The 10,253-nt window shown below is 36.2% G+C and overlaps 1 protein-coding gene across 1 annotated transcript in view; it reads right to left on the bottom strand.

The window, feature by feature from the left end:
• PGGT1B (protein geranylgeranyltransferase type I subunit beta) overlaps nt 1–10,253 on the bottom strand; it is a 35,531-nt gene that overhangs the window by 4,274 nt on the left and 21,004 nt on the right. Inside the window, exons 4-7 of the mRNA XM_010172991.2 lie at nt 9,777–9,909; nt 3,378–3,423; nt 1,643–1,827; nt 1,252–1,360 (exon numbers count right to left, since the gene is read on the bottom strand). Of these exons, the coding sequence (XP_010171293.2) occupies nt 1,252–1,360; nt 1,643–1,827; nt 3,378–3,423; nt 9,777–9,909 (473 nt within the window). The remainder of the gene's footprint in view (nt 1–1,251; nt 1,361–1,642; nt 1,828–3,377; nt 3,424–9,776; nt 9,910–10,253) is intronic.

Genomic DNA, 10,253 nt, shown 5'->3' with positions numbered 1-10,253 from the left:
CTCTTTCCTTCAAAACATGAACACAGATTTATGTCATCATCTGCCTGAGGAAAGAATGCTGCAATAAGCCCACCTATCACAACAAAACTAAAGAGACAGCAAACGCTTGCTCTGTAGGAAACAGCAGGGTTCCAGCTGCAACACCACACAGATCAGAGGAAAACAGCTTCTATATTAGTCTTGTCTTTCTGAAAACTTATCTCAAACAATCACAGCTATGCTAAAAGACAGGTTAAAGAACTTTGAACATGACTGGACTTTTAAACAGATTTTTTAATTCCTAGCTCTCTAAGTAAATGATTCATCAAGATAAGCAGAAGTATTTCCTCCAAGTGATACTGACTGATCTATATAATGCAGTGTAAACACAGCTAAGTTCTCAGGAATCCTAATCTAGTTTTCAGGGCAGTAGGGGGAGAGTATCTATCACAAGCACTGTGTTTTCAGCGTGGGTCCACCTTGAAAAATTCTTAATTGTTGTTCAAAATAAAATGATGAAAGGAAGAAATATCAGGGCACAGATTCTGAACAGACTCATCCTTTATTATGATTAGTTTTTTATCTTATTTGGTCAGTTTACAGACTGTTTATCTTCCCTGTAAAAAATGCCACTGGGCAACACTACTGGCACAAGGTTTGTTTTCACGAGTTTGCAATACCTTCGTTGAATTCTAGTATCTTTTAAAAATATTTCCAATGAAAATACTTCAGCTTCTTTTCAAGTTTTTCACTACTTCAAATTATCCACTTCCAAAAGGATAATAAATTCAGATAGACTAGGTATAACTGCTATATGTAACTATAACCTGTAAATCATAATACATAAACAGATAAACTTTGACTGTGTTTACAGACATGAATGACTTTTGAATAAGCTTAAAGAATTCCTCTATTAAGGAAACAAATGTTTTTAAATACTTCACTCAGACAATTTACAAAGATTCCCACTGCACAATATTCCCTTTAACTAGAACAGTTAAACACATACTGAAAGGTCTGTCCAGCTCTAACTCAGCAGTGATACTCTTTCAGCGATAGTCTAAACAAAAATAGCTTGCTCACTCTGTGGCTGAACAAGGGAAAACTGTACCTCCCTCTTTCCACAAAAATAATGAAAATCTCATTATATTTTAAGGGTTTTTTCTTTCCATTTTTTGAAGGCAACTGAGGAGAAAACTTCCTTTACACTGACTGGTGGAATGTATTTCCATCTTAGAACACACTCACCACAATTTTGCAAAGTAAATCTACCTGGATGGCTATCTGGCCACTTGGCAAATCCACCAACAAGGCGATCTTGAGTTGACAGGATGTAATTTCGGTTTTTCTCAAAATTTGTATATTGGAATATGTTCAAGAGCTGAAAAGAAAATAGACCATTACAGTAATATACTAAATCTGAGTATATTTTTAATACTAAAATATAGTACCTATTTATGACATAAGCAGTGATAGCAGAGAAAGTACTAATATGGAAAACCTCCATATCCTGCATTTTTGCAAGACGACAGACATTTATAGTGATGTGTGCATATGCATGCACTTGAGCCAAATATGTAATTCTTTCAAGCAAAGAAAAGACATGATGTTTAAAGAAATCAAAACAAGTCAATAACTATCCTGTAGCTGTTCTGCACCGTACCTTCAATGTTGCTCCCACCCAAAAGGAATAGCAAGTGTCTACAGGTTTGTTGGGTCGTCCATGGTAGCCATTCTGTTGTCTCATTATGCACCATCTTCTTATTCTCTTCAGTTCTTTTTCTGAAAAAACTTCCTCTAGTTTACCCATCAAACACAGTGATGCAATACCACAAAATGTAGAGCCACCTGTGAAGAGAGAGTTGTTTTTGCAACGTTCTGATACCCAGATTTTCACTGAAGCCTGTATGACCTCAGTCAGAATTGAGACTAAGGTAGTATCAATTAAATCAATTAAATCAATAGATTTTTAAAAGCATGAAGTGTTAATTTTAAGTCTAAAATCCAAATAAATAACAGCATTTTAGTTCAGCATGTATGTCAAAAGGAAAATAAAACCTCAATCCAACTTGCAAAAATAAACCTGAATTAATTTTCTTAAAGATGGACTGCTTCTCGATGCTGTGCAACTTACATTACACAGTGGTCCGGAAATAAGTAAACTGCAATGCAACAGAAAACATTTCTTCATATGTAACTTAAAAAAGAAAGCTATTGGGATGCCCAGACTGAAGCAGAGATGCCAAAGGCAGTCTCAGACACAACCCCTCTGAGGACATAAACAGACAGAAGTGTCTGATGAGCAGAAAGCAAAAAAACCAAAAATTAAGAAAAAAAATGGCATTGTTAATACTATGAGAAGACCGTTAGATTCTCATGGTTATAATAAGCACAAATTAAACTTCTATTTTGTTGTCAAGAAAACTGCAAGGTAAAATTTAGAATTAGAAAAGAAACTCATGTTCTCTGTCTGTGTATCACAGCCACCACTTTTTAAAGCCCAAAATTAATTCTGAGTCTACAACTTGATACAATAAAATTACAGCCTGACAAAAACTGTAAGACTTGGGGCCCACACTTCTTCCTGCTAACCCGGTGCTAGATGACCCCAGGAACACTAAGGTTATTTTTATTCTGATGCTGAAATGGAGCAGAAGGAAGCTGAAGTAATGCTGTTATCACTAGCATTCCACAGTGATTTATAGTTAACTCTTTTTTTAAATATGTAGAGGTATAATTTAAGTTTTTTACCTTTATCCATCCTGCAGGAAGAAAACAGATGGAATCCTATCAAACCTCAATACTAAGGATAAAGCTAGCAAACATTTGACAGATTTAGTATGAGTCACGTAACAGTCAATAGTTTCTCTTGTCAAAAGCAGACCACGACTTCATGGCATAGAAACATCTTGTTTAGTCTCTTGGGAATTCCTATCCTCACAACTACCAACTGTTTACAAAAATTAACCGCTGCTTCAAGATTCGAGCCCCTAATGGATGCTGCAATGTACCAAATTAAATGTTTCTAGGTTTACTAATAGCTGCTGAAATTGGAGATTATCAAGTGGATTGCACAAAATCTCTTGCAGATAAATCCACAGAGTAGCAATAGCAGGTGTGGAAAAAGTTTGCTGTGTCAGCCAACAACTTTCAACAAAACACTCATGAGGTGAGATTAATGGAGTCGATATATTAAGAGCTCATCTTGTCTGATATTATGCTGGAAACTAAGGCAAGAAGGCAGATGATATTCTGAGGCATGTTTTGGCTTTACTCCTCCTCATCCCACTTCCTTAAAATCAGAAAAGAAGGAAAAGCATGACATAGCCTGCACTTCTTACAGCATTTTCAATCTCAGTCTTCAAAAAAACAGGCATAGAACATTTTAACATTCTTACCATGAGATTCCAGTCCAGCTCCCTGTGCTAGGCCGTTATCGTAAGACTGAGGAAGAAAAACCCACAAACCAGTTACTTTAGAATGACATCACTTTCACAGACATTGCAATTTACTCAGTTACTAATTATCATTAGACTGTAACCACCATGTAACCTGATCAAATTCCGAACCTACACCTCAAAAAGCTCTTGGCACAAAACAGCTAACAAATCAGCTTTGTTTCAATGCAGGCAGCTTTTATGATTTTCATGGAGTTCATTTTAGTTGTGACGTATGCTAAAAGTCTGCATATGGGTAAACATGTCTTTGCCAAAAAGGGAAAGCATGTGATGCAGATAACCATTAAAGAAAAAAAATTATTTTTTTGTCTATATAAAGAGAAAATGGATACGTAATTACAAGCAAAATTAAATGGATAAATTAAACCCGTCTCTAACCCAAAAGCTAGTTAACATACAAAAAGGCAAAATGCAAGGTACTACTGTGTGTACAATACTCAAGTAAAAGAAATGCTTTAGTAAGGAGCAAGAACATCAGGCTTTAAAAAAATGAAGATGGTGGTCAGGGCGAACCAGAAGTGACAATATTTAACAAACCTAGTAAAATTGCCCAATAAAATACTACTGTTAAAAAATACCTTGCCCAATAAAATATTACTGTTAAAAAATACCTTAACAATGCTGAAAAAAATAACTTTGTTTAGTGAAAGAAAAAGACTAGAGTCTGACAAACAAAGCACCTGGAATATTATAGTACAGGTCTGTTACGAGCAGTCTAGGAGCAGATGATATTGTATATGTAGAACCTTTCTTCCCTAAAAATCTGTTAAATCATTTTGCATTGTAAGAATCAAGAGATCACAGTAAGTTATTCATAAAATGGAAAATGTTTATTTCACAAGAGTTCATAGAATACTTAATAAATTATCACTGGATAAATTCCAAATTGCTTAGTAGGAACAAAAATGAAGGTTAACTTTTCAAGTTAAATCACACAGGTCCTACATCTTCTCTATTAACTGCTCAATTAATTACAGGTTCAATATCTGATCAGAGAGTTAGAAAGCAATTTTAACTCCCCCCCCGCCCTCAGGTGCTGACTATGAATTTCTCTTGTTTTTTCAAAACCACTCTCTAGTAAATACAGGACACCTTCACAAACCACTAATGACTCCCATAGTCCTCACCAAGGAATTGCTACAGGAGCTAGCATGTCTTTAGAAATCATCTAAGGATTATTTTGTATATCTGTTTTTAAAGCTGACATTGAGAAGAAAAACGGAAACGGAAGGTGACACAGAATCTACATTAAAACTATATTCCTCAGTTTTTGAGTTGTTGCTACAAGCTGAAAAAACTATAAAGTCTGACATCGGATACATACACTTCAAGCTGCAGTCTGACCTCAAGTTGGAACCAATTTTAAGTAATCCCATGGACATATGAATGTTAAAACACACAGTTTAAACTCTTCTTTGCACCACCTTTGTACGACAAAGTAATTAATTCTGAAGAAAAGCTGTTAAGTATGGATCCCAGACAGTGTACTACATGGGGCTGTACAATTGGCTTCAAATTTTAATAGACAATAGCTGACCTTTGGCTGACTTTATTTTATTATTTATTTACAGACAGCAGCTGTTCGTTGGGGACCTGTAAGCATTAAAGAAGTAGGGAAATATTTAAGTTTCTTTGTCCTTTTGAAAAGATCCAGGAAATTATATGCAAAAGAGGCTACGTGTTACTGCAACATGAAAACTCCACAATTAAATACCATACTGAGGAAATGTGTCAATCCAGTTGGGTATAATTTTTGCTTCACAGTCTAAAAGTTTCACAGCCAGCCTTAATTATATCAACAGACTCATATCCTTGCATTTCAATAGGACTCTACTATACTAGAAGAAGCAGAAGCTATACTTAAGAGCTTTTTACAATATCTTTACTTAAAAAACAAATTTGCAGGAAACCAAGCAATGTTGCATAAAGCAGTATTTTAGCGTTCGTGGAAGTCATCCAAAATTTCAGCATCTTAGTATCTGTTCGTTTTTGATTAGTGATGTATCAGACTTTTGAATGTGAAAGCTGAAAATCAACCTATGCTGATAAAAATTGTATGATTGAATCCTAGCTATTTTACTGACAATAAAACTGATCAGAATTATTTTTGTGATCAGTATTGTATAAACACTTTTTAGTCAAGTGATAACAAGAGGGCTCTCCAGTCTGTATGAAGTCTGAATTTTTTTTAACAGTTACTTTTCCAAATAAAGCAACACCATTGTTTCCTGTTACAATCTTCTGCTGTTCCTGACATGCCTAACTACACAAACCCCCTCCCCAATTCAGCCATATAGAATGTTATCTGTCAGACTTCTTATACTGCATCACTAAAGAGAATTCCAAAGAATAAACTAAAAAATCCAGAAGCTTATTACAAAGATTACTGTGTTTAACCAGCCATGTTACTTTCCATCCAGGTTAGTTACACTTCACACATATGCCAACTTCAGTAACTAAAAAAGTTTGGGAACTATCACCTGCTTCATTTATGTGGGAATGACAACATAGGATAGTAAAACAAAACCATACCTTTCTGTCACAGCAGTTTACTACTGAGCAATGCAATCGCTTTTGTTTTATAATTAATGGAAGTACTAGAATGAGGTAACATTGCAGCAAAAAAGGAATAAGCATTTGCAAGAAAGTCTATGGCAATATTCGCTGCACAATTAGTTACACAAAGAATAACAAATTAATCTCAAATAGAATTTACTTTGAATTGTAATGTATGTTATTTCTAGCACCATCTACAAAATCTTAACAGAAGAAATCAAGGTAACTTTCTTGGATACCACATTTCACATTTATTGTATTTATTTAAGAAATCCTGGGTTCATGAGGTAGGTATTCAAATTGGAATAGATCTCAAGGAAGGCTGTGGAAAGAGATGAATGAGAGGAAGGGACAACCACCACTGTACAACGATTTTCACAAAGGGCTACTCTCTAAACATCTGAGACTTCTTCAGACACATCTTCAACTCTGCACTGTTACCAAGCAAAGATTGCAGATGTATTTTGCAAAGGATGCAAAGATTTGGTGTATTTGCCTAGAAGTGTCAGACACTTTGCAATCACATTAGTGCATTGAAACACTGGTCTGATCAAACCATGCACACCCAGAAAATCCAGACAAGACTAGCATACAGGTGCACACCAACACTGCAGTGAATTAAGAGTATACCAGTACTTTAAAAAAATAAGTCTTACTGAACACAATGTATAGGCAATCTACCAATTCTCAGTAAACCTCCACAAAAATATAGCATCTCTTGTTACACATTAGCACATGTTAAGATGACTACTGCTTACAGAACGCTGCTTACAGGATCTCTTTTATGTTACTGTCTGAGTTAGCCAGGAAAAGACACAGCCTTCATGATAAGCCACAGTGTCTTCTGGACTTTGTTTACTGGTCAACTGAAGTACTACTACAAGCCATTCCAAGAGGTCTTGTTCTGTTCAGGCTTCTTTTTTTTAAAAAAAAGTGGTGTCAATTTTCCCAGTAGGACTGTAACGATGGGAATTTGCAGGTACAAGGGCTAATGCTAGGGGTCTAGAAGCAAACTATAAATTTGGTTCATCATCATCATAGACAGTAAATCTCCAGTGCCGTTTCAAAGCTGCGAACTTCAAAAAATCTCCACTTGCCTGCTCTACCAACAGCCTCATATGATGTCCTCTAGCTCTTGTCTGAGGAAGAAAAAATTTGTCCCCGCTCACATCATCTTTTTAGTGCTACTTATTACTTTACAGACCTCTGCCACACTCCACTTAATAATCTAATTTCCAGAATGAAGAGTATATTAAATTATCCTTTTACACAAGCTGGTTCATAACTGACAATTCAACTCAACTTTTTTTGTACCCTTCCTAATTCCACCACATACTCTGGGACCAAAATGGCACTCAAGCGTACAAAAAATCAATTAACAGTTGATGTGATGTATAGAACAACACAATAAGGATTTTGCTCTTTGGTTTTGTTCTCTACTCTATTCTTAATATTTGATTCTGCTACTGTATCTCTGCTAAGCTATCTGATAAAAAGGTTAATCTCAGTAAACACAAAGGGTCCAGCAAGAATCAGAAGAGGAAGAACCTCCGGACCTGATCAGTGAAAAGTGAGCGGCCCGACCTGGCTGCTGCCTCACGCTGTGAAAGAAGAATGGATAAATCCCCCAGTGAAACCCACCAAGAGGATTCAGTGGGGATCTCCTCACCCTGGAAACCCAAGCTGTCTAAAGTGGGCTACTAACCACTGAGGTACAGGGGCTCTTATAGGGTGCAGGGGAAGAAAATTCTAGGGCTGCATAAAACTTGTTATGGGGTGTTTTCTGAGGAATGCAGGGGTGTGCACAACTAATTATGCAATGGCCAGGGAAAGGACCAATGCTGAGAAAGGAAAAGATCAAAGCAGACTGGGGAGGAACAAGCAAGGGGAAACAGAGAGAAAAAGGGGATAAAAGGTGCTAGTAGAGAGTAGACAGACTGCTGATCAGTATAACTTGTATAACTGAGCCCTGCCCTTTATCACCTCGGTCAGTCCAAGACTTACCAAGTACTATATTTAACTACCTCCTGTGGACATGCACTAGCTATTCTGAGAGTGTGTGTGTGTGTACATGAATGTCAGCAAGCTTTAGGCCCAAACAGCCGGTGGGTAAGACAAGTGGTCTGAGTACCACTTGTGGAGTGGGACCACAAATCTCAGGGGCTCATAGGCTGACCTGCCAGAAATGGGGGAGACACGGGCTCTAGGGGACAGCTGTTGGATGGACTAGCAGCACCAAGCACAACATCAAGGCTTCTTCTTTTGCACTTCACCATCCCTCAGCAAGCAGGCTGGAGGTGAAGAAGCTGAAAGGGGACACAGACAGGACAGCTGAAACCAGCTCGCCAAAAGGCTATTCCATATGTTCTATAAACAAAATTGCTGCTATCCAGCAATAAAACTAGGGTAGCAGAAGAAGAAGGGGCGGGAGAAGGGAGGTGTCTTTCAAGGTGGCTGATGCTTGGAGACTGGCTGGGCATCGATCTGCCCATGGGAGGTGGTGAGTGACCGATTGCCTTTGCATCACTTGTTTTTTTCCTCTTTTCTTCATTTAGCTAACTGTCTTTAACTGAACCGTGAGTTTTCTTGCTTTTGCTCTTCCTATTCTGTTCCCTGTCCTGATAAGTGGTGTTGTGGGGGAGTAAGCAGAGTAGAAACATATTAAAAGACATTCAAAGCACTGTAGGTGTGATACTATAAAGTTTTCTTCAAACTCTTAATTATAGTATTCAGGCTAATGTAACGAACGCACAAAATATGAAATAGATTGATTTGAAGTTTTTTGAAAAAGAACATATGAAGAAAATCATATTCCTAACCAGTCTATGGCATTATGCCAGAAAGCTTCCTGTGATGTAAAACAAGAAATGCTTATCTATCTATCTATCTACCTCATTAAAAAATAAACAAAAAATAAAAAACAATTTGGTCTGAAGCAGGAAATCAAATCTTTTTTAGACTTGTTTCTCACTTAAATTTTACAATCTCACTGCTGGCAGCAACTACTAAACCGTACTGGTTTATAACATAAGTTGTATGCCATTATAAATTTGGCTCTTCTACGTGGACAGGAAGAGTTTACTATGTATGTTTAGTAATATTCAGGGATCCTTAGTTTTCAAGCTTAATCAACTTCTTTGAAAAACATTTATTTTAATCTTGGAAAATTAAACTCAATTAAACTAATGAAAACATCATGAAAAAAAACTGAAAACACTTTTGCTCCAACCAAATATGAAGACAGCTCGCAGAGACACAGGAAAAAAGGTGTATATGCTAATATTTTCCTTCATTCTAAATATCTAATAAATAAATAATGAAATGCATGGCAACACTTACTAAGCTTGCACTGATGTCAATAATTAGTTTTTCCTTTGATTCTGCGTATCATTTAAAAAGCAGAACTAAAGCGCATTGAAATGTAAGAATTTTATTGATGCAGTCTTTGATTTCTACACTTATTTCTAAATTTCTAAGTTATAGGAACATCAAGCCCCAGTTTTCAAAAATGTGCTTGCAACTTTAAATTGAGTTTTAAAGCAAAAAGATCAGATTTAATTTGCAGTGAACAAACACACCAAATAAAAAATATTTTGCTAGTACACAGATTACTATGAAAATATAAATGCACTTTTACATTTTCAACCTTTTTAAAGTAGGAACAGAAAAGAAAGAAGCTAACATAATTATTTCAATTTGGACAGAGAGCTTTTTAGTAATTGTTAAGAAATAAGGCTAGTAACTTTAAAATGTAGGAAGAAATAACACTTTGTGAATGCTCACCATACTTCTTCTAATGTAGTCTATGGCTTTTTTCACATCCATGCCTGACCAGTTATCGAGCATGTAGCAGATGCAGGAAGCACAGTACACAAACCTCATATCATTCTCACTTCCTTCCAGCACTGCACAGAAACTGAAAGAAACATTTCTGTCATTACACACTTCATAGCCTGTTGTATCAGAAAATATGAACAGCAGTTCAAGGTATTGCATAATTTTTCGTTAAAAATTACTTCTATTTACAGTATTCACATAAATATAACCCAAAGCCATGCTATATTTTCTTTTTAGAAGATGTGATTCTAACTAAGCCAAGAAAAATTCTAGAACTATTAACATTCAGGGGCCTGGGTGACTTTACCTCACCTAGAGCAATGTACGCTTGTCTTTATTTATTTGAAGACATGAATGCTTCCAGTCTTTCACCTATCACAGTAGGTACTGATGATGTATAAGTATGTTGGGCTTGTGTGTGTG

The sequence above is a fragment of the Antrostomus carolinensis genome, unplaced genomic scaffold (genome assembly GCF_000700745.2).
Source record: "Antrostomus carolinensis isolate BGI_N321 unplaced genomic scaffold, ASM70074v2 scaffold4388, whole genome shotgun sequence".
Classification (NCBI taxonomy): domain Eukaryota; kingdom Metazoa; phylum Chordata; class Aves; order Caprimulgiformes; family Caprimulgidae; genus Antrostomus; species Antrostomus carolinensis.
The sequence above is the reverse complement of the archived record's forward strand: the minus strand, read 5'-3'. Positions and strand labels throughout refer to the sequence as shown.